This window comes from Rousettus aegyptiacus, unplaced genomic scaffold, assembly GCF_014176215.1.
Source record: "Rousettus aegyptiacus isolate mRouAeg1 unplaced genomic scaffold, mRouAeg1.p scaffold_m13_p_17, whole genome shotgun sequence".
Classification (NCBI taxonomy): domain Eukaryota; kingdom Metazoa; phylum Chordata; class Mammalia; order Chiroptera; family Pteropodidae; genus Rousettus; species Rousettus aegyptiacus.
This window is the reverse complement of record NW_023416292.1, coordinates 8,026,880-8,050,502: the sequence shown is the minus strand read 5'-3', so window position 1 is coordinate 8,050,502 and position 23,623 is coordinate 8,026,880. Positions and strand designations below refer to the sequence as shown.

Genomic DNA, 23,623 nt, shown 5'->3' with positions numbered 1-23,623 from the left:
ACCAAGAACTTCCATTGGCCCTTCACCACACATGGTCTCTCACTAGGTATCATATCCTTGATTACCCTCTTACACTCCCTTTTCAGGAGCTAAAACACATTTCTTTCTTTTTTTTTCTTTAGCTACCTTCTGAAATGTTTACCTTGGTCCCTGCTACCATCCAGGCTCTTGAGGTCTATCACCAAGCAGCAGTCTCCCCACTCCTTCACATGCATTTGTGCTATCAATGCGCCATGTTACTCCTCCTTCTCATATTTTAAAAACGTATCACTACTTCTGCCTGGAAACCTCTTTCATCCTTCCATAAAAAAAGGTGTATATTTTTATTTTTACTATTATTTTTTTTTAGGTGAGGCAACCCTTGGTTGACCTCACAGATTGCAAGGACCTCGTCAGTTTACAATCTCCTATGTTTAAATTTTTTACGCCTACAGCACCTTGTCTTCCTAGGTGGTCTCGCTTCCAAGTATTAACCAGGCCCAACCCTGCTTAGCGTCCAAGATCAGATGGGATCAGATTCGTTCAGGGTAGCATGGCTGTAGGTGAGATGTATACTTTTAAAAAAGAAAATTATGCCTCTTGTGCAAATATAAAATAAAAACACATGAAAGATTTTATTTAACTTATTAATTAATGAGGGAACTGGTTCAAAGGAGAATTCAAAAAGTTAAAACATATATAGGCCGCCATATAGACCATCAGAAACACTTATATGAATTTACTTCAGAAATGCAAAACTTTAAAAATATATATTAATTTATTTTAATTAGTTTCAAGTATACAGTACATTGGTTAGACATCTATATAGTTCATAAAACGATCCCCCAATTGCTCCCTCCCGCCCCTGGCCCTCCACCTGGCCATCATATTAATGCTAACTACATTCCCTCTGCTGTGCTCCCCGTCCCCATGACCATCTATCAGCTACTAATTTGTACTTTCTTTAAAACCTTCACCCCATTCTCCCAGCCCCACAAACCCTCTCCCCTCTGTCTGATATCAATTGTCCACTACATTTTTGAGTCTGTTTTTGATTAGTTTGTTGTTTTTATTTCTTAGATTCTGCATATAAGTGAAATCATATAGTGTTTATCTTTCTCTGTCTGACTTAAATACCTTCTAGGTTCATCAAAGCAATATTTTTTTCCATCTCCTTCCTTTTCATGTGTAGGGGGTCTAGTTTTCTTATCTTTTCAGCCACTCTATCTTTTGGTTGGAACACTTAATTCTTTTCCATTTAAAGTACTTATTGACAGGAATGTAGTTGTTACCATTCTTTTTTCGTGTTTATGATACATATTTTTTACTGGCTTGGCGGTGATAAATTCCTTTAGCTTATTTTCATCTGGGAAGCTCTTTATCTGTCTTTTAACTCTAAATGATGGCTTTGCTGGATAAATTATTCTTGATTGTAGATCCTAGGTCTTCATCCTGTTGAATATTTTTTGCCAAGCCCTTCTGTCCTGCATAGTTTCTTTTGAGAAATCAGCTGCCAGTTTTATAGGTGTTCCTTTATAAGTAATTATCTGTTTTTCTCTTGCTGTTTTTAATATTCTTTCTTCGTATTTAAACTTTGACATTTTAATTATGACATGTCTTGGTGTTGGCCTCTTCGGACCTTAAATTTTGGAATTCTCTGAGCTTCCTGGGGTTTTATGTCCATTTCCTTCGCCAGGTTAGGGAAGTTTTCCATCATTATTTCTTCAAACAGCTGCTCAACGTCTTGATTTTCTTTAGTTACGCCGATCAGACAGATATTTGGACCCTTAATAGTGTCCCATACGCTCCTTTAATTATTTTTATAGTCCTGGCATCTCATCGCTTGCCATTCTACTTGCGTGTTCTTGGCTTTCCCATCCTCTAGATAGGGCATTTGATCCTTTTCTTTATTCACTTTGTTTATTCCATTTAATATATTTCTCATCTCAGGTAATGTGTTCTGCATTTCAGACTGGTTCCCTTTTATAACTTCTATTTCCATTTTTATGTTTTTTATCTCTTTGTTGAAGTTCTCTACACTTCCCAAAAGTTCATTGAGCATCTTTATAACCAGTGTTTTGAACTCTGCACCTGTCAGGTTACTTGACTTCATTCTATCTGGATCTCTGTTCTGTTCTCTCATATGGTTTTTGCTTCTTTCTCTTCCCATTTTGTCTGCCTTTCCATGTCTGTTTCTACATATTAAGCAAAGCTCCTAAGTCTCTCGGTCTTATTAGTGTGGATTTGTGAAGTAGGTGTGCAATGGCATAGTCCTGAGATGGGTTCAGCTGTGGGCCAAACTTAGCCCAAGCCTCTACCCCTCCAGGGCCACCTGTTAAGATTCAGCAAGCAATCCACAGATGCTGTACTTATAGTTGCCTCAAAAGGCCACATCAGAAATAGGTCAGCTGCCTCCAGTGTTAGTCTAGGCACTGCCCAGCAAGGAGCACCTGACTCGCTGAGGATATACCTGGATGTGGCTTGGATGGGGCTACAAATTGGGGGAAGTGAGGTTTCAGGGGATCCTCTGGGCGGAGCGACCTCTGTTATCCAGTTTGATGACAACTCAGCTATGGTGGTTCTGTGTCTGTGCACTGGGAAGGGGGAGGGCTCGACAGGGAGCAATGAATATCCCAGCACTTTTGGACAGAGTGAGTCTCTACTAGGCTCTCTCTCTGACAATGTCTCCCTGTAAGTCCCTGGTGCCCCCTGCATGCAGCCAAATGGGCACTGGTGCTCAGAGTGAGCAGATCTGTCACTGCAAAAATCCGCTTGTGAACGCAGCCCCTTTAAGACGCTTCTGCCACTGCTGTAGCCTCCGTCCCATTCAGCTGCTCCAGACGGAGCAGCCCTGCGTCCTCGCCCCGTCCTATCTTCTGCCATTGCAGGGTGCTTTCTTGGACTGCTCTCTGGTTGTGTGGCTTGTTCATCCAGATCCCAGGTGATTTTTCCTTGCTGCTGCTCCTGGATTCCGTCACTACTTTGATTTGGTTGCCGGAGGGATGAACAGAACCTCTATCATCTACGATATTTTTTTCCTCCTCCCAGAAGTGCAAAACTTTTGTTTATTCCACACTGAGGGAGGAAAATCAATTGAACCTGCATATGAAAAAATTCATTTGTACATCTTTGGACAAGAATAATTTGCATCGCTGTAAGCCGTGTACAAATTACAGAGTTGTAAATAGCTCAAATACCATAAAAGTACAAAGGCCCCACAAACCAGATATCGTGGAAGGATGTGCTAGTTTTCACTGAAGATATCCAGAAACATTTTTGGTCCACTTCTAAGGCGTTCACAATTGTTCTTTGTACTCTCTTTCTCTCCCTCTAACGTTTTCTGCTACTCTCTCTTTCCCTATTTGGTTTACCCATTCTGGTTCCCAGTGGTTAACTCTTTCCTTTCTAGATCCTCCCAACTCATCTGATAACCTATCAGCAATTTGTTCAGAACTGCCATAAAACTAAACAGGTTTCTCAAAATAATTCATATCTTTCTCCCTTTGAATAAAATAAGGAAAACATGTTCTTGTGCTTAGGTTTCTGGTCCCTTCAATGTTTCATTCAGCTGGAGCTAACTCTAACTAGCTATACAGTTTCTTAATATGTTTTTTCCATATCTTAGACTTCGACTTCTTCTTTATGATATTGGAAAGTTCAATGCAGTTTAAATATTATTCCCTTTAACAAGGAAGCTAAAAGCAAATGAGTCGGTGAAAAATTCCATATTCTCTGTTGTTTGTTATATTTATATGTATCAATAGTGTCCAAATGGCAATCCCCTGCTTTATATATTCATTTACTTGCTCTAAGAATAAGGTTTTAGTTGCCTGCTGCATTTTCCAAAATTCTCAGATTATTAAGGGAGTTAGTCTCTGGTATTTGGTTCACAACTCTGATATTTATCTTTTATCATTTCTGTATTTTTGTCCATCTAAATATGAACTATTTGGAGAGCTATGGGCGCTCTTTTTCTCCTTATGTTCCTCTTCACATTCTTTCTTACTGGGATGACTTATAATAGTACTTTTAGAACTGTGTTGTAATAGTCAGTAGTTATTTTATAGAGGTAAATTGGATGAAGGCTCTTGATCATTTATTCTCTGCAGTTCTTACTAAAAGATAATTTGCAAAGTAACTTGCTAGATAGCCACAGAGGGGGCCTATTAATGTTGAGACAGTATTTTCAGAAAAGGATGGCCACAGTGAGTAAACAAAGTGGCATTTGAAGAGTGGAGGTAAGTAGACCCCATGCTGGTGAAGGAAAAAATCTTGTGATAACAAGAACATAATGTAAACAAACCAAAGCTATCCAGCTGGGTTCACAATGATTCCCCAGTGATTTCAAAGCACAAATAGGAGCTACTTTGCAGTTGGATTTTCAATTCTTAATCTTGCTAGATGTTAAGCACAGAGAGGAAGATCTTATGCTGCTCTCCTGGTGTTCTGAGTGCAGCTGGACAACCATTTGTGAGCTATAAAAACTCACTCACTCGGCTATGGGGGGTTGAGGCTCTATGACCTCCCCCCTATGGGGGAGGGAGGCACTGGCTGAGGCAGGCAGTGTAGTGGGTAGAAAGCCAGGCCAGGCTGGGTAGATCTAGCCTGAGTGTGTTGTCATGACAGGCACGAGACCTCTGCCCACTGCTTTTCTTAGGAGACCTCTGCTGCAACTTCTAGAAAGATCAAGGGGGTGGGGGAGACTTTAGCTTCAAGATAAACTCCTAGAATTCACAGCGTTTTTTCTTTCTTTTCTTACTCAGTGTCCTTCCCCTCATGAGCCCCTGAGTTTCAGGCAGTTTAGTTGCATAAACTGTAGAACAGTGAAAGGGAATGGAAGGGCGTGCGGTATGTGACCAAAAACAAACAAACAAGCAAACAAAGATATGCCAGACATTCTCTCATACTTTACATTTATTAACTTATTTAATCTCATATAATTGAGTAAAACGGCTAATATATTATCCCCATTTTACAGATATGTAGATTATATAAAATTTTGCCTTTCAGAGCAGTAATTTATTTTTTAAAAAAGACGTTCATGTTTTACACAATTTACAGTCATAACTAATCCCAACCTTGGTACATTTCTGATTGAGTTAACTTCTGACCGCTAGTCTAAATCATTCCTATCTCCTGATCCTCTTTTAACTCCTAAGGGAATAAATTCCATATGTGAAGGTTGGCCATGTACCTCTCAGCTGCTCATACTCAGAAATATTGATTCGGTGTTTGACGCCACTGTTGAAATCACACTGAATCTTCCAGCTCACTATAGATCACTCCAAACATCTTGATCTGTTTTTTATTTGTTGACCTATCCAGGATCTTCATCAGCAATGTAGTCACAGGAGCAGGTCCTCTGATGGCTTTGTGGGCCTTATATTTGACGAAGATCTTTGGCTGATATAGGTTGAAATCAGACTTTTTGAAAATATTTTTTGAATTATTTGAAACTGTATACAATAGGGTAATGAACCCTAATTTCATTTATATACTAACTATATTGCAATAGTCAATTGTTATTTTATAAAGGTAAATTAGGTTAAGGCTCCTGATCTTTCATTCTGTTTATTGTCTAATCATGTTTATTGTACCTTGAAAGGGTGTCAAAACCTGCTGCTATTCCTTTAAGAACAGTAACAGCTAACGCTTACATAGTGCTTGCACTGTGCCAGGCACTGTTCTAATTGCTCTATGTATATTACTAAATTTAATCCTCACAACAACCTATGCAAGCAAAATGAGTTTGACTTGTTTTCTTCCTCCTGTCATTTTCTTCTAATTCAAGTCTCAAGTGAATGCAGTTAAGTAGTGGGAATTATGTCACAAGCTTACACTTGGTTGCAAGGGAGGCTGGCAAGGAAGGCCCTGGTCTTTGCCTTGGGATTTTGGACTCATAGTAAAGGAAAAGAACACAATATAGAAATGTGTTTAAAAGATGCTGGGAAACCATAAATATGAATAATGCCACTACAGAGACACGGGAGGAGAATCAGGAATGCGGCAACCCAGAAGCCAACGGAAAAGTGTGTTTCAAATGCTACCAAGAAGTTCAGTGCTATGGAGACTGCAACATGTTCATTGGCTTTAGTGATATGGAGGTCGACATGACCTTGGTGAGATCATTTCAGTAGAATGATGGGAGAGGAAGCAGATAGATTGCATTGAGGAAAGAACAGGATGTGAGGAAGTGGAAACAGCGAGTTGAGGCAATTCTTTTTGAATCAGCGGTAAAGAGGATGACATAGGATAGCACCTTATATCCTAGGATAGCAATTGATAGAGTGGGAAGTACGATCGACAATTTTCTTTTTTCGTCTTAACGCGAAGGCTTCAACAAGGAGGGGATGTTGCAGATCCAGGGTAGAAAAGATATGATCAATAATAGTATGCTATTTATTTAAATCTAACATGTTTTTACCAATTTTTCTGTTCACCACTGAATCTTATACTTCACTCATTTCTTCTAAGTTCATTTTTTTTCTGTCATGTATTCTTAAGTAGTCTTTTCAGTAAATATCACCTTTTACCTTTCTGTTTCTGAAAATGCCTTTATTTTATCTTCCTTTTAAAATAATAGGTCAGATGCCTATGAAAAAATTCAAACATATGGAAAAGTTGAAAGAGTTATATAGTGAACACCTATCTACTACCCACTTGGCTTCTGTGATTGTTAACATTGTATTATATTTGTTTTATGATACATCTATTTATCTATTTGACCATCTTTCGCTTAGCCTGAATATTGTTAGTCAGAATTCATTTTGAGTTTAGAGTATTGTTTTTTTGAAATACAATATACACTATGCATAAAACTCAGATGTATCATGAGTTCGACAAATACATTTACTTGCCTGACCCACACTCATCAAAATATAGAATATTGTCATCACTCTAGAAAGTTCTATCATGCCTTTTTCTAGGCAATCCCTAATATACCTTGTGAGAGACAAACATTATTCTGATTTCTTTTTCACTATAACTTCAACTGCTTGTTCTAGAACCCTATGAATGGAGTCATATATCATGTACTTTTTGTCTAAAGTTTTTTCACTCAGCATATTTTTGAGATTTATCCATGTTGTTTGCATTTACTTGTAGTTTGTTTCATTTTATTACTGAATTGTATTTCGTCGTATGAGTATATTACAGTTTATTCTGCTGGTGATGGACACATGCTGTTTTTAGTATTTGGCTATTATGAATGAAGCTAATATAAAATCTTTTTGTGGACATATGTAGAATTTCTGGGTTGTAAGGTAGGTGAACGTTTAGTTTTTTAAGAAACTGCCAGGCTCTTTTCCAAAGCACTTTTATCATTTTATATTCCCACGGCAATGTATGAAAGTTCTGAGAGTTTCACATTCTAGTCAACATTTTATTTTATCAGTCTTTTTAATTTTAGCCATCTGTTGGGTATATCTGGGGACTTGTGTATTCTATCATTTTCCGATTCTCTTGTTCATGTTGATATCTCTCGCGTCAGTATCATTTCATTTCTTTGTAGCTAATCTATTTTTTTCCTATGGTAGCTTTCAAGATTTTCACTTTTCCTTTTAAGTTCTGAAGTTTCGCTGCAGTCTGTCTAGGTCTGGATTTGTTTCTTTTCATTTATCCTGCCTTTTTGATTTGAGAATTTCTTTAATTCTGGGAAATTCAGTTTCTTTCTTATTATCTCTTTGAATATTGCTCCTTCCCCATCTTATGTTTTTATTCCTTAGGGCATTCCTTTTAGACACACACTGGAGCCTCTCACTCCATCCACCTGTCATTCGCGTCTCCCATATATCTATTTCTCTAGACTAAATTCTGTGCAATTTCTTCTCCAGTTAAGTGGGTCTAGACAACTATTTAGAATACCTGTGGAATTTTTATTTCCATGGATATTTTTTAAATTCTTATTTTTTTTTTCAAAATCCACCTGTTTTTTTTTTCTTGTCATAATGTTTTGTTTTCACCTTAGAGATTAAATTTCTTCTTATTCTCTAGATATTTAATTCTCTTTCAAAGAGACTTTAAGGTACATAGGTCAAAGCCTATGATTCCATTCTTCAATCTTATTTAAAGACTCCTCCCTTCTGAGCTTCTACAAAACTGCGCCCCCTAGTTGTCCTACTTCCAAACTGCTCCTTCTCAGTCTCCTTTGGGGATATCAGCTAGTGATTTTCAACCTCTGGCTCCATCCAGATATTTCTCTTGGGCTCTACACCTATGTATCCAACTTCTTACTCAATATTTCTTTATAGTGTCCCTCAGGCACTTAAGCGTTTTTGAAATTGAATACAATTTTCCCTAAATCTATTTGAAGAAGTAAAGAAGAGTAGAGTGTGATTTTTACCGATTATGCCCTTCAAAGGAGAAGTTTTACATGAATGTGGAAGAATGGTGGTTCAGATATGGTAATGAAGAACTGGACAAATTCTCACCTCAAGTTCTGGCTCTAGGTACATGGGTCATGTCAGATGAGTATCTCCCAAAGGAGTGGGATGCCTGGGACCTCAAGACCTTGCGCGAGAGCCAAGTCTCCATTCAAAGGAGGCAGGAAAGACTTCAATGAAGGGATCGAGCTGAATGTAGTTTATAGAGAAAGAAAGCATGAGTTAGAGGGCACACTCAAGAAAGGAAAGTAGCTCAAAGGAGAGAATCATAAAGATGGTAAGCACTAGTGTTTATTGAGCTTCTTAAGGGTGGGTGCCAATCATGACCATCTTTTCATCCTTAGAATCTATCTCAGTGTTTGGTGTATTCTAGACTCTGAGCAAATGTTTGTTATAATAAAATGAGATTGTTATAAATAGTTTTTGATTGTTTTTCAGGAGAAAGGATGTGGTAAAAAATCATGTTCTTCTTTGATAAGAGTCTAGCTTTGGGCATTTGGAGGGCTATAACTCAATTCTACAAATATTTAAAAATGTCTACTGAGTTTGTCACAGTTGAGTATAACTGTGCATCCTTTCTCTCCAATCAATGAATTAACTTCATAGTCTACGATTCTCATTAAGGCAGATTCTCTTCCTTCTCCCAGCACTTGGGGGGAGGTGGGAGGGGAAGATACCTGTAATATGGAACAGATCTTTCCAATAGATATGGCCTGCCCAACTCTTTTCTGATAAGTGTATTTGAAAAGAAATTATGTTAACAGAAATTATATATAATAAATGTCAGTCATTGGGTTCTAAAAACTAAAATTTCCCATTCTGAAAATCCTCTCTCTTTTAGATATTTCACTCACAGTGGCCAAAGTTACGTCTAGTTTCAGTTTCTCCTAACGATGCTAATTGATTGCCGATGCTGAAGCATCCCTGCTTGCTCAGTCCGGCTCCGACAGAGGCAGCCCAGATCTCATAGGTGACTCTCCTCTGTATGAGGGGTTCTTGGGTTCCTGAAATCTGTCATCTATGCCTCATGGTTTTCATAAAGGAAAATAAATGGAATTCCTGTCTTTGTGTGATGCCACTTGCTGTGCATGTGCCCTCTGCTGTGTGGCATTGTCTCATTCTTCATTCGATAGATTCTTTGTAGGACATAGAGATTGTTCAGTCATCCACTAGACTCTTATCCCAGCCAGTCTGCAGACCTGTCTGCATGCTCTCTCTGTAGTGTTATACCTCCATTACTATCAATTCCTTTTGCAAACTCATTAATTCGGCATGACTTAATTACATTTACGAGAACAAATATTGGTCAAGTTTATCTTTGTTTCAAGGAGCTCACCATCTAATGTGTGGTGCAGACATAAACACGTGCTATGATTGAGTGGTAAACAAAATATTGAGGGAGTACAGGAAAAGAGCCACTGAGAAGGAAGGGAAGCTAGAAATATCAGAAGAGAATGTTAGTAGTTTTAATTTCAGACTCTGTATCTTTCTTGGTAGAAGTTCTAGGCAGTTGTAAGGACTTTCTGCAGGGAGGGACAGAGGCAGTTTAATTGGAACTCTGGTCACAGTTTTTAAAAGTCATCTCTCTAAATGAAAAGTGGCTTTGGCTCTCATGTAAAAAACACAGGGGCTCTCAACTGGTTTGCCAAAGCACACTGGTGTGTTGTGAATCCCTCCCAAACATGTTACCAAATTTTGACAAATTCGTCAGATCACAGTCAGATCTATCTGAGATTCCTACAACTTACAGAGCTCAGAAAGGACATTAAGCTGAGCAGATCCTAGAACCAAATGTAGAGTAGGAAACAGAAGGTGGCAAATGAGAGGTAAAGAGCAGAGTGTTTTGTCAAACCAGCCCCAGGAAAGGTGGTATGTTTACTGAACACATGCAGCCTTGACTTGTGACTATCAAAGAGAATGTGGACAGGGCAGAACACAAACAGATAGTGTTGGGGGTCAGCTAAGGAAATGGGGAAATGACTGGACACGCTTTCATAGACACTGAGATGTGAGATGCTCTTACACTGAGTAGTGATGGTGGTTAAACGCTGCGGACTTTTTAGTGTTCTTTTAGGTCTTTTAATCTCTTCAGGTGTGCCATTAAAAATAGAATTCAAAGTGGTATACACACACGGTGTGGATTGAGAACTACAGTGTTCATACATCTAAAACTAAAATGCAAGTTATCTCCTTGTTCCTTTTTCTTATCAGGTACCTACCAAGGATTTAACATCTCTCACCTCAAATGAGTATCATCTGTTTTCTTTTTATCTGAGCCACAGAACATGAGAGCTCATTAAAATCTGAGAAATTTTATTAACTGTGATAGTTTTCTCCCTATTTTCTTTATCTTCTTTTCACAAGCAGGATTATGAGGTTGCTTGACAGGTTTTTAATATTGTCATGAAAAATCTCCCTTTGGGCATGTTTGTGCAGTAGATAACATAACCTTAAGAGACTTATTTAAATGAACTTATTCAAATGAAGTGGGCAGACACCACAGAAGCAAATACATTTCAGAGTACGTTCTTTTCAACAACCGTTTGTTATCTCATTTGTAATAGAACAAAGAACCACTAGACGGAGCTAGCGTTTAAGAAATCACAGCTCTAAGTTGGGTGGTTGATGTGCTGGTTAGACTGTTATGGAAGACATTTATCCTTACTTCCATCTCGAAGCCTATGCAAGCCTTACCTAACACTGCTAAAGCAGTTTACACAAGATGAGACAAAGAGTGAAGTTTGTGATGGCTGTTTATTTAGTTACTGTAACGATGTTTGACCTTGCTACAGCATTTTACAATTTAGAGTACGTTTTACATTTTAGGGTACATAATTACATTTGATCTTCACAGCAACTCAGAGATTGCTGAGCAAGAACTAATTCTTCTATTTTTGATATTGATACATGGGGACAGGGTATCTGCAATACAAATAATAAGATATGTCAGGATGGTTATCCTAGACAAATGAGGTTGCAAGCTCAGTTTTCTTCTTCTTACTTTTTTTTTTTTTTGGTATTGATTGTTGACCCAGCCTGGAACTAACTAGAAAACTATCAGCTCATTCCTTTTGTGGGCATAGACTCAGTCTCTGGTCACACCCACTGGGGATATAGAGTAAAAGGACAGGCAAACAATATGTGCAGGTAGAAATCTCCCAGAATAAATGAACAAAGGAGGATTGTCTGAGTTCCTTTCCAGGAACCTTTGGTGTAGATGATTCTTCATTATATCTGGGGGCAGGTGTGAAGCCCAGCACCTCCTCCTGTGTAGTGCAGGCCGTCCTGCAAGCCAAGGCTGTGGTTATTATTTAATGTTAAATGTTAGGGAAGCTGCTCACCCCAGTCTCCTACTCCAAGCATTTGTCCTCAGAGACAAGTTCACCATTTTGATGTTTGTCAGACAATTTGTTTCTGTTTCTTAACCATACTGATCATAACAGGTTGTGCTTCAGCTAAAATATATATATATATATTTTTTTACCTTGGCTTTTTGGTAAACTATTCGCTGGATAAGAGTGGAAATCAGGTCAGTCAACAAATTAATCAAATGTCTGGAGCCTGCATTCGACTTTTGGTTATCTTTAAAATAACACAAGACAGTTCTTTTGGAGTGCAGTCACTCTGCAAGTCTGACCTCTTACAAATACAGCTTCATTAATTAACAACTAGTTTTAGAATCAAGGTGGGGCGACTTTCACAAATGAGGCTAAGAATCCCTAGGGGAAAGCAGGAAGGTGTTCCAAGAGCCTCAGAAGTCCCAGAGGCTCCCGCCTGAAACGGAGCAAAGGAAGCGTTACATCCTACCATCCCAAGACTCACGGTGACCTTGCTGGGTGTGAGTCCACCAAGAATGCGCCCCAGGAGCATCCCGAACGCCATTTGCCCAGAAGGTGGCGCTGCCACCTTCGGCCCCACCGCCGCTCGCGGTCTCCCGGCGGCCGCTGGACCACGGCTCGGTCTCCCGCAGGCCCGCGCGGGGCACGCGCCCGGTAGGGGGCGCCGCCGGCCCAGGCGCCGCGGCTCCCCCCTCCCACCCGCAGGCGGCTGCGGCGAGGCGAGCCCGCGCGAGTGCACTGCGAGGCCGGCCGCAGGGAGGGAGGCGCGAAGAGGGCGCGAGGGTGGCAGCCGGAGGGTGGCAGCCGGAGGGAGCCGCCGCCCCTGCCCGCCCGGGTCCCCGTGGGGCGCATGGGGCACTTCGAGTCGGGATTGCGCGCGGGCCCCGCGTCCCGCTTGCTGCTGCCCTGAGGAGCCGCGCCGGGACGCCCCCAGACCCCGAGCTGTCGGGAGGATGACCATGGCCGGGGGCAGGAGGGGACTGGTGGCCCCGCAAAACACGTTTCTGGAGAATATTGTCCGGCGGTCTAATGGTAAGAGGTGCATTTGGGTTTCGGTTACCAAGGCTTTTTATCCGTGCCTTTATTGCAGTCGCCTCCCGCCGCTCGGCGCCGGCAGATGCAGCAGAACCCGGAGCTCTGCTGGGAGCCGCGGCGCGGGCGCCCGGGCTGCCTCCCCGAGGCTGGGAAAGGTGGGTAGGGCGGGGCAGGGTCGGCTCCCCTCCCAAGAAGGGAGCTCTCCCGGGGATGCCCGTGGGCCTTTCTCCCGCCTCTCGGTCTCCTCTCCAGAGAGCTTGACGGCTGACGAGCAAAGTACGGGGAAAAGTGATGGGAAGCTGGACGCCTCAGGAACTGGAGCCGGAGCGGCAGCGCGTTCCCCATGGGTACCCACCCCTCGGTGAAGGCTCTCAGGGCGCTCCGGCTGCTGCTCCCCGAGGCGCCGCCTCCCCACAGGGGGAGCCGGCCCTGGAGACGCGCAGTTCTGGTCCTGGCCCCCGAGGGACGGCCGGACGCGGCTGCCTCTCTGTATCTACCTTCCATACCCGCAGCCCGAGGAAAGTCCGAGGTGTTGGGACGTGAGGACTTAGGGACGTGCTTCAGGCTCCCCGATTCCACTTCTTCACTCACCTACCCTTTTCAGGGTTAAGACTCACGAAGGGGCAGAATTTCCTGGACTCAGGTGGGAAGTGGAGGGCACAGGTGCAGAACTGGCCAAGTGGTCACAGGTAGGAATCTGTCACAGTTCCTTCTTTCCAAACCTACAACAGTGTTTTATACCCATAAATCTTGCTCACCTGTAAATTCCCAAACTCTCCGAGCCTGTAAATCTCTTTCATTACCCAATAAACCAACGCTCCCCGCCCCTCTCTTTTCCAATGGCGTTAAGATGGACAGGAGCATGACGCGGTGGGGGGCGAGAGTCCCAGGAGCCGAGCTGGAAAGGAAAACGTTTCAAACGCCTTTATAACCCAACGCGGAGTACCCCAGCTGAAACACTTGCAGAACAAACAGGAACCTGTCGTTTGGAAGGTGCAGTGCACACCCGTTCGTCAAAGGACTAAAATGAAAGGGGCCAAACCTACAGATGCTCTTTACACACTCCTGGATCCCGCTCCTTCCAGAGACAGATGACATTCCTTAGGAGGACATGAAGCGCTAACTCTGGAAATGGGTTTTAAAAACGTGTAAATATCTCGATTTCAGAGCTTTAAGGAGCTTGTGTGAAAACTATGGGCTCCTATTTGGATTTCGTTAGAGAGATTCAGGGGAAGGGCATGAAAAGTGACATGCTACTAAGAAATACTCTTTCATTAAAAATGATTTAAGTTTATCTTATAATGAAAAACTTAAGTAGGATGGCAAATCATGTATTATTTAAACACTCTTAGAAATGATCATTTATCATGTGCCTCAGGAATAAGAGTGTCGAAGAGTTTCTCTTCAAGGTCTTCCTCTTTTAAACTAAGGTGGCTTTTTGAGCAAGGTCACAGCTGTTAACTTGGTGGTGCAAGTAACATACATAGCCACGATGACTTCTTCTACCGTAAAAAAGCTGGAGGTTTATAGATTTTTAAATAAAATCACTAAGAGTTAATGAATGCATCGTGATTGCTATTCTTATCGGCCTGTTAGTGGATATGGAGGCAGTTTTGCAGTATTGGGGATCCCCTTGCCAGTGATATCAATGTTCTCATAAATATCATTGACAATTACGTTTTTTGGTTTAGTGGCTATTTTTTTTTAAGTTAGAGGAAATCTGGTCTCTAATGTGTGCCATATTATGTTTTTGAGTGGAGAGAGTAGTTAAGAGAATCTTATAATAGTCACAGAGTTTCTTGGGCTTGTAGAAATAACTTAATCCTGGAGCTAATACCACAATAAAATAAGTTTTAAAAAATCCTGAAGCTGCACCATCATAAAAAAAAAAAAATCCTGGAGCTGAGAGGGGAGAATACTTTCCAGTTTAGTTGATCTTCTTAGGGCCATTTCCCCTCTGCAGACATACGTAGCATGTCAATAGAATAAGTAGATGGGAATATTTTTAGTACTGGCACTTTAATTCCAGCACCGGTACCAACAGCTTGACTTCAGTCAACCAAACAACCAAACGGCATCAACAACGAAACCAAACCATGTTGTGAACTTTAGAAATTATGTATTATTTCAGAAGATTCTGATCTTGAAATGTGGGATTTAAGTTTTTAGTAATTCCTTTCATAATATTTCTTGATCACAAAAATGTAGAAAAAAATGTAGACTCTTGGAAATATCACAATATTTACATGCATCGTATGATTTTACTGTGATGGAAAAAGTCTGTTTAAAAATATTGATTGTCTCTCCCTAAAATCCACCAGCCTTTTTTTGGACATTAGAGTATTTAAATAGCATTTTACCTTTAAATAGCAATACTTTTGGATCATTTATTAGGAATTTTCTCCCAGTGGTCCTATGCAGTACTTTTATTCCTCTTTTAAAGATTGGAAAACTGAGTCCTAGGAATATTAAGTGACTCATTCAAAGTGGCAAGCCTACAGTGCCTGAAGCAGGTGTTCTTTAGAGGATCTCATTCATCCTTCTTGTAATATCATTGTTTCCTCAGCCATTAAGACTTAGCCTGTGGAACTGTTCTCATCATCCTTTAAAAAAATACACTCTCATTATATGCTAATGAATAATAGAACTGACTTCGAGAGCATTTGAATATCTGGTGTCTGAAAGATCATAGAACTTAGAATAAGAGGGACCTTAGATGCTATCTAGTCTGTCCTTCCTCTTCATTATATAGATGAAATTGTAGTGTGTGCATTTCCTCAGATTTTTTAAAGGTCAGAACTGATGAGGCCCTAAGCTTCTTGACCTCAGTGTTATGTTCCTTATGGTCCACCATGCAGTGACCTTCCTTGTTTTACCATTATTTTCTCAAGAGAAACATAATTTCCCAGTGGAGATTAAATAAAATGTTATAACAACAAGAACAACATCCATTTTGGCAAACGGCCACACTACCACATCCAAACAGAATAACAAAGGAGAAGCTAATTCTGTTTCAAGGAAGGGCAGCATTTTCACCTTTGTAGATGGTTTGGCCAAAGGCATAGGTTGGATGACAGGCACTTAACATTCATGTGCCTGTTATAAAATATTAAGTCACTTCTCATAAAATATCACCTTCGATCCTCATAAGCCAGCAAAGAAGGTGCAGTGTTTCCATTTCAGAGTTTTGGGAACTAAGAATCCTCAGGTTAAATAATATACCTACAGTTGGTAAGAGGCAGAATTAGAAATGGCATTTAAAGGCAGCTCAGGGACCAGTCAGCAGTTGTGACTGGTTTCATTCCACAAAGATTTGTTGAGCATACTTATTGAACACCGGGCATATAGTGGGAAACAAGAAACCCTCTCATCCTGAGTAAGTTACATTTGAGTGAATCTTGGTCCAGGGATCTTGCCCCTATGCCACAGTATTTTCTGGCTGTAACTCTTACTTAGGCCTGACATCGTATTAAAAAAACAAAAAAAAACAAAAAAAAAAACTGCATAAACACTTTTAAGGTGTTAACTGATCTTGAAGGGACTAAAATCTAGTTTAACTTTCTTCGATACATTTTGGATACCATTTGAAGTAGAAATTTAATAATTATTTCTTTTTTGGATCGTCGGAAGTAGTCAGCAGGACTAATTAAGAGTCCAGATTTGATTTGATTTTGCTTATGGTCATATTGGTGATCATTTCAAATCCTTCTATTTGTCGCCACGTAGGCAAAGCCACCCTGTTTCTCTGTATTTATAGTTGGAAAGTGTTGTTCCAGAATATTTTTTGATGGTTGCTTAAATCTACAGTCACTTAGCTTTCAGAATGCTTGCTGAAGCAAATAGGAGACCTGGTTTAGGAAGGCTGGCAGACCTTAGTGCCAGGAAACTACAAAAATATTACCCAACACGGTCCCATTCGAGGAAGAACATATGTTATAGTGTTCAGAACCCTGTATCAAACGATTGTAGGTGCCAGTAGGAATCCGTGCACATTAGCAGGAATGAAACACAGCACATTTTGGTCCAGATTTATGTACATGTATAATTTACAGATTGCTAAATCAGCTGTGTTTTTGTAGAGTGTTAAGTTGGTTCGGATTGTTGATATAAATAGTTAACAAACAAGATGAGAGCTGCAGGTAGTGTTGTGTCTTCTCATAGGTGTGTTGAACCACGGTAACATTTATAAAACGGAAAACTGGTTAAAATTTATTCTTGCTCTGAAAAGGGAATGGATCGTAATCTGGATTATGACCAGCTCAACAGAGCTTGTTTTTCTTGCAATATTTTCTAAAATAACCTTCAGCCCAGGCTCAGCTGTCTTCCTCTGCAAGTGTCAAAAAGTTGAATCTGTTGGCTGATAAAAGCTGGGGGGACTAGAGAACGAAGTGTTATGATTTAATATAAGGCAATAAAGTATCCAGACTCCATGATTGTTATGAAACTCATCTTTTTTCAGTAACCTGTCATTAGAGAATAGATATGTTTGAGGAACACGGTGCATAGATGGCATCTCCGGCTTCGTTCTTTCCCATTCCAGCTCTTCATTTGTGATGGCGTTTCATGCGACAGTGTCTTTCCTTCGGCGTTACCTCGAAGCTCCTTAGTCTTCCTCTCCCCTTTATTTTTTGGTGAGATAGGTAATGTCTTGTAAACAAACATTTAAAATATACTTATTTATTGAAATGAACCCTTTGTGAAAAGGGTGGGCATCTGTTTTATACATTTAGGATATTTGGACCATGAATTTGTTTTTGTTTTAGTTTCTCTCTTTAAGTGGCCACGCCTGTAACAGGTGAGAAAACGAATCACAGCATCTGAGGTCTAAAGGGATGTTCTTTACGATTCCTCCTCTAGTGTTTGAATCCTCTCCAGGGCATCCCTCCTGGTGGCTATGTCGCCCATGCTTGAATGGCTTCTGTGATAGCACACTCAATTTCTTACCAGGAATGTTCTGTTTTCAAGCAACTTTAGTTGCGAACAGGATTTTCTTTTCTTTATTTTCTTTTCTGCTTTTATCTTCTCTTCCCTTCTTCTCTTCCTCCCCTTCCTTCTTTTCTCATTGTCGTTGTGTTGTTTGATCTCACCCAAATCTGCCCTCTTATAGCTGCGACTCATTTGAGGTCTGCCTTGTGGAACTAAGCTGACCTAGCTCACTCCTTTTCCCACATGAAAACCCTTTTTTTTGTAGTTTGATAAGTTACCTTGTATTGATTCTTCTTCCCTTTCTTAAACATTAGAAAAATTTAACGCCACAATAGAGAAGCACACAAAATAATTTTATACAGTTTTAGACATTTATATAAAGTAAGTACTGTGCTATCACCACCTATATCAAGACATTGAATCTTGCCAGCTGTCCAGAAGCCCCCTGGAACCCTTCCTGATCCCAGCTCCCTTGTTCTCCAAAGGGAGCCATCTCCTGATTTTATGGCGATGATTTCTTGTGTTTCCTCATAATTTTACCACCTTGTCTTACATTCCTGGACACTACCATTTATTTTTGTCTTTTTTTGAGTTTCGTATACCTGGAACCATGCAGCATGTATTCTTTGGTCAGTTGGAGACTCATCCATGTCGTTGTGTGTACTGTCGGTCCATTTTCACTGCTGTGTAATACTTCATGGTATGACCATAACGTACATTACATTTATCCATTCTGCTGTTGATGAATATGTGTTGGTTCACAAACTGGGCCCCAAACATGGAAGGCAAGGAGAGACTGAAGAAAGAGGCAGACCACCCCATTTTGGTTGGTGGGAGGTTTAATAAACAAGGGAGCTTACATGTAAGGCTTGTCTTGAATAGATGCAAGATGGGTAGATCTCTGCATTGCCCACCAGAATTTCGAAAGTTTATATAGAGGCCTTAACTTGGTTCATTCATGTGTCTGTCCAGATGGTCTCAACAACACCTTCCTCTCTCAAGGCTGTGTCCTTGAAACGGCTCCCACTGTGGGCACAGTGTGCGGAACCTACATTCTAAGGTCAGGGGCGGGGCTGAGGAGACTCCGACGGCTTGGGTCCAGCTCAGGAGTCAGCTGGCAGGTCATATCCTCTCGATGACCTCCAACGACATGTGAGTTGTTTCAAGTTTTTTACTATGAATGCTGCTACAAACATTCTTGCGTGTGTCTCTTGGGATGTGTGGGCACATATTTGGTCTGTGTCTAGGATGCACAAGTTTAACTGAGGTAGAGGCTGCCAAACGCTTCCAAAGGGTTCGTGTCGGTTCACACTCCCAGCAGCAGCATATAAAGTTCTCATCAGTCCACATCCTTGCCAATACTTGGTGTTTTCTCCTCTTTTTTTTTTTTTGAATAATGATATTGCCCAAAGAACCTAATAACTAATAAAACAGAGCCATTTAGGGTTATGTTAGTAGTGAGCACATGATCAAAATGAAATGAAAACAAAACTTGCTGTTGTCCTTTGGGAGGCATCAGTATCTACTGTGCATTGGAATGTTCTCACAGTGTGAACTCACTCACACATGATGATAAATGACGTGAAAGACTTGCACAATTAGAGTTGTGTGCAAAGGGCACATGCAAAGGGGGTGTGTGTGTTTAAGAGACTCATGTTCTTAAATCGAGAAGCAGTAAACCTTGGGGACAGAGATTATGTAAGAATCAGAGCTGGAAGTGGAAGGAACTAGGAAGTGAATGATTTATGTTTATTTTAGTGAAAAAAAAAACCAAAATGACTAAAAAGGCACAGATTTCACGGAAGAATAAAAAATCAAAGACAAATTAAAATGCAGAGCAAAGGATAGCTTGTGGTTTAGTTTCATAAACACAGTGCACCTCTTGTGTGCCGGATACTGTGCTAGAGACTGGGAATACCACAGTGAGTGAGCTTTTGAGATGCTGAGTCTCACGGAGGAATCCAGGCTGAAGACCAGTATGTGTTGTAAACCTCCCCCAAAGATTTAAGAGATATTATGCCAACTCAACATGTGCTATATGCTTTCCCCTTATAAACTCCTCACCCCAAATCATTCTTGGATTTTATAGCTATTTCTTCTTTTGTGAGGTTCGATGTGGGATGACTGGATCCCTTAAGTTGATTTAAAGAAGGCCGTAGAATGTGTGAAGCTTTGTTTTGGTGTGGTGGAAGTTTCCTTAAAAAAATCTCATTCCTCTGGGGTATCTCACGGCCCTGTCTTCTTTGGCATGCTGTCTTCAGTTGTTCACCCATTGTGAGTTTTCAGTATATCCTAGATGCTGGAATTTGTTTGATGTTCTGGTTCTCTATGCAAGTGCAGTCTTGCTGAACAGATTGCAGTCTGGCCAACTTCAGCATCTCCCTCAGTTCTCACGGTCTTCGTTCTAACAGTCGTGCACTCCTGGTATTGACAAAACTACTTAAAACTCTTCTGATTGGATATTATAGAGTTATGCCAATAAACAGAATCAATTTGCTTACTCATCCTAAGATTGTTCATTACGTAAATTAAAGTGACAACTCTTTCGATTAGCCCTGTGTTGCATAAAGCTGATATATTCTGAAATTAACTGAGTCAATTCTGTAATTATTAATGTAATTATTAACTGTGAGCTCTTCCAAACTGTTGTTTCTCATAGCTATTGAAAGGTTCTGCAGTGACATAAGATGCTTCGGTAAAGCAGAGGAATGGCCTCTCATCATCTCCTTCCTCTCTTAAAGCGATGGCAGGGGCATCCTCCACTGGCATTCTCAGAGTGCTGGAGTCAGCGTTTGCAAGATGATACACATTGCTTAACTTTGGTTTCTATCAAGAGTGAATTCGGAAAGCGTATTTTAGACTAGAACTTCAGAACCACGGCAAATGAAATGGAGCTAATTTGAATGATGACTCTATTTATTTCCTCTAAATGGATTTTTAAGTTTTTATTTGCTTACTTTTGTTTCGGCATGATAGGGATAGAATGGATTAGAGTTCTATGTGGCTATCATTAGTAATGCTGCGCTTCGAGCCTCTGCATGACCGGTGTACTGTCTATCTCTCATTGCCACCTTAGAGCCATTCTCTTTTCTTCTCCAACATTCTGTGCATTCCAGGAGGCTGATCCATAAGGAGTATGTTAATAGGCTCCCTTGCTTTCTGCCTCCAGGCGGGCCTTAGTTGTGGGGCATACCACCATGAGAAGGGAGCAGAGGGGAAGGCCCTGGTATTTTTTCTCCTGTCCCTGCAAGGCCGTTATAGTCTATTTTCCCTTGATTAAAGGTTACATCTCCAGCTCGCTTTCTTTGGGTTTGAGTACGGTTGGGCGGCATAAAGTTTCCAACTCTTAACTACCCCTGGGATGCTGTGCTACCCCTGAGTTTCCCTCAGAGGTGTGTTTGGGGCAGGCTGCACCTGGCTGCCAGTACTTCTCAAGATCTGATCATGCACATCTCTTACTTCTGGTTAGGAGGCTTCACCTTGGTAGCTCGAAATTGGCCATGGTGGGAGTTTTTGCAGCTCAGACATTGGCAAATGCTGTAAATCAGGTCTATCTCCGTCCCGGTTGGTTTACCAGCATACCACACTGCCTATACTTCACGCAAGCCTTTGTCAGTAACGTTCCTCTAATTATCCATCTAAGTACCATTATTTCTTGCCAGAACTCTGCCAATAGAACCAGTTACTTGTTCTCTGGATGAAGTACTTTCTCAACCTTTTGTCCAGAGCAGTTTCAATCATATGGGGGAACTTGGTGAAGGGTTGTGCATTCAGGTGCTTCTTCCGACATAGCAAAAAACACCTGCGTTCTGCCTGATGAAGGCGCCGTATACCTGCCCTTGCTTTAAACACAGCGAATTGGTCACCTGCAGGCTTGATGAGCTACTTTCACATTTCTTTTCCATCTTTTTTTCACTTTCATAATCTCAGAATTCAAGTGAGACCATAGTAAATTGGGAGTTCGTCGAAGACATTAGAAGCCAGCTGATACTAGTTCTAAGCACCAATTATAATTATTGGTTATAATTATGACCTTGAACACATTAGATAGGCTTTCTCACTTGCATGCCTGGCAGTGTGCCAAAGATTTTATGTGCGTCATCTTTAATCTTCACTATAACTCTATTCTGTGGGCACTTTTATTATTCCCATTTTACAGGTGGAGAAACTGAGGTTTAAAGAGATTAAGTAAATTGCCTTTGGTTAATATCTTATAATAGAATTTCTAGGATCTTGGTTGGAAGGCAAATTCTTGGGCCCACTTCATAACTAGAATCAGAAACCCTGGGGGTGGGGCCCAGTTATCTCTGTTTTACTAGCCCTGCAGGCAGTTCTGATGGACACTGTGGTTTGTGTACAATTGCTTTCAAGACAACCCCATGCGTTTTTTTACTTGAGAGATAAATGCTTGGTGGCCGGTATGCGTGGATAGAGTAGGGTGTGTGTGAGAGAGTGAGTGGACTTTTTCTCTGTAGACTTTCAATTGGTTTCCCAATTTTTGCTCACGTCTCATTCCTGCTTCAGGTAGTAGCCAGCATTTCAATGTCTCGAGTCTCTTCAGAGACCTGCTGGGCCCATTAGCCCCCTCCTTACCCAGACCCCTCTGGAATTTTAAAATTGTGGCTTCCTCTGCTGCATATCATCTTCTATCTATTTTTATCTTTCAGAACTGGAGCTGATGCCTGCTGGTAACTCCCTTCTCTTTATTGTTGTGGGTATATTCCATTTAATTTTTCAGCCATCATTCAAGAATGAGGAATAAATGTGTGTGCTCGATCCACCTTTTTGAAATGATAGCTGATACTTTTCAAAGACAGAGGAGGTCCTAAATTCTAATCATTCTCCTTCTGACAAATGAAATTCTACTTTATACTTTTCCTACCTACCTGGAACGTCCAGGGATTGTGTTCTGGCTGACTACATCAAGTGTGCTAATTTTCTCCATTATTCTTGTCCAATGACAAAGCTAAAACAATTTAGTACAAGTTCGATGACCTTTATTTAAGGGAAGACAATCCATGGGTCGGGGGCATATGGAGCCTCACAGGCAGTGAAGAACTCTTCCCGAGGGATTTTGGGCAAGAGTAAGTTTTATAGAACCTTAGAAGCAGCAACACAGAAACCGGTGACTGGCTAGAAGGTCAGGGATTTCCCAATCTGGCCAGCAGGGCCCGTTCTCTAGGGTAAGGTAAGCTAGCTAACCCTGAGTTGGAGGATTGTGATTGGTGTCAGGTCTCCTTGACAGTGAGGCAGTTCCTTGTAAGTGCGTACTGACTTTGCTTGGAGTTGAAAGTGAGCTCCCACTGGCAAAGCCTCTATTTTGCGGGTCCCTATATATGAATTAACTTCACCATTCTCTCCCCCAGCTTCCCAGTCCTTGCCTCTCACTTGCCTCTAGTAATTTGGATTTTCTGGTTTTCTTCTCTCGCTGTCTCCCTCTGGCTCTTGGTCTCTGTCTCCCTCGCTGGGGTCTCCCCTGTCCTCTGTGCAATGGTCCGGAGCTCTTTTGTCTCTCGCTCATTCTCCAGGTCCGGCCATCAGTCTCTTTCTGGCTCTCGGGTGCCCATTTTTCAGCCCTGGCTCGTGCCCTTTGACCTGCACTCTGTTGGCCTGGCCCCTCTCCCCAGGCTCCGTCTCTCCTCTCCTTTCCCACTGTCTTCCGGCCTATCTCTGCCTATTGCTTCTTGCCACCGATTGTCAATGTCGTCTGTCTCTGTTGCTGTCTGACTTTTGTCTGGATCCCCATCTGGCTGTGTCTCTGTCTGCTGTCTTTGTCACTATCTGTCTGTCATCTCTCTCCATCTGCCCCTGTTTGCTATCTGTCTTTGCCTGTAGTCTCTGCCTCCATCTAACCAATTCTGCATCTGTCTGACTGTCTGTCTGTCTGTCTGTCTGTGTCTGTCCATTTCTCCCTTCACAGGCCTCAGTAGCTGCTCTTCTATGTCCTTGTCCCCATTTACTCAC

The 23,623-nt window shown here is 41.3% G+C and overlaps 1 protein-coding gene and 1 pseudogene across 2 annotated transcripts in view; one reads left to right on the top strand and one right to left on the bottom strand.

Annotated features, from left to right (window-relative positions):
- Nucleotides 1–425: 425 nt before the first annotated feature.
- Nucleotides 426–544, bottom strand: LOC118613152 (annotated as a pseudogene).
- Nucleotides 545–12,436: 11,892 nt separating this feature from the next.
- Nucleotides 12,437–23,623, top strand: part of KCNH1 (potassium voltage-gated channel subfamily H member 1) — a 297,899-nt gene continuing 286,712 nt past the window's right edge. For both annotated transcript variants that reach the window (XM_016158549.2, XM_016158548.2), the window contains exon 1: nucleotides 12,437–12,730. In XM_016158549.2, coding sequence (XP_016014035.1) covers nucleotides 12,652–12,730 — 79 coding nt within the window. In that variant the 5' untranslated portion in view covers nucleotides 12,437–12,651. The remainder of the gene's footprint in view (nucleotides 12,731–23,623) is intronic.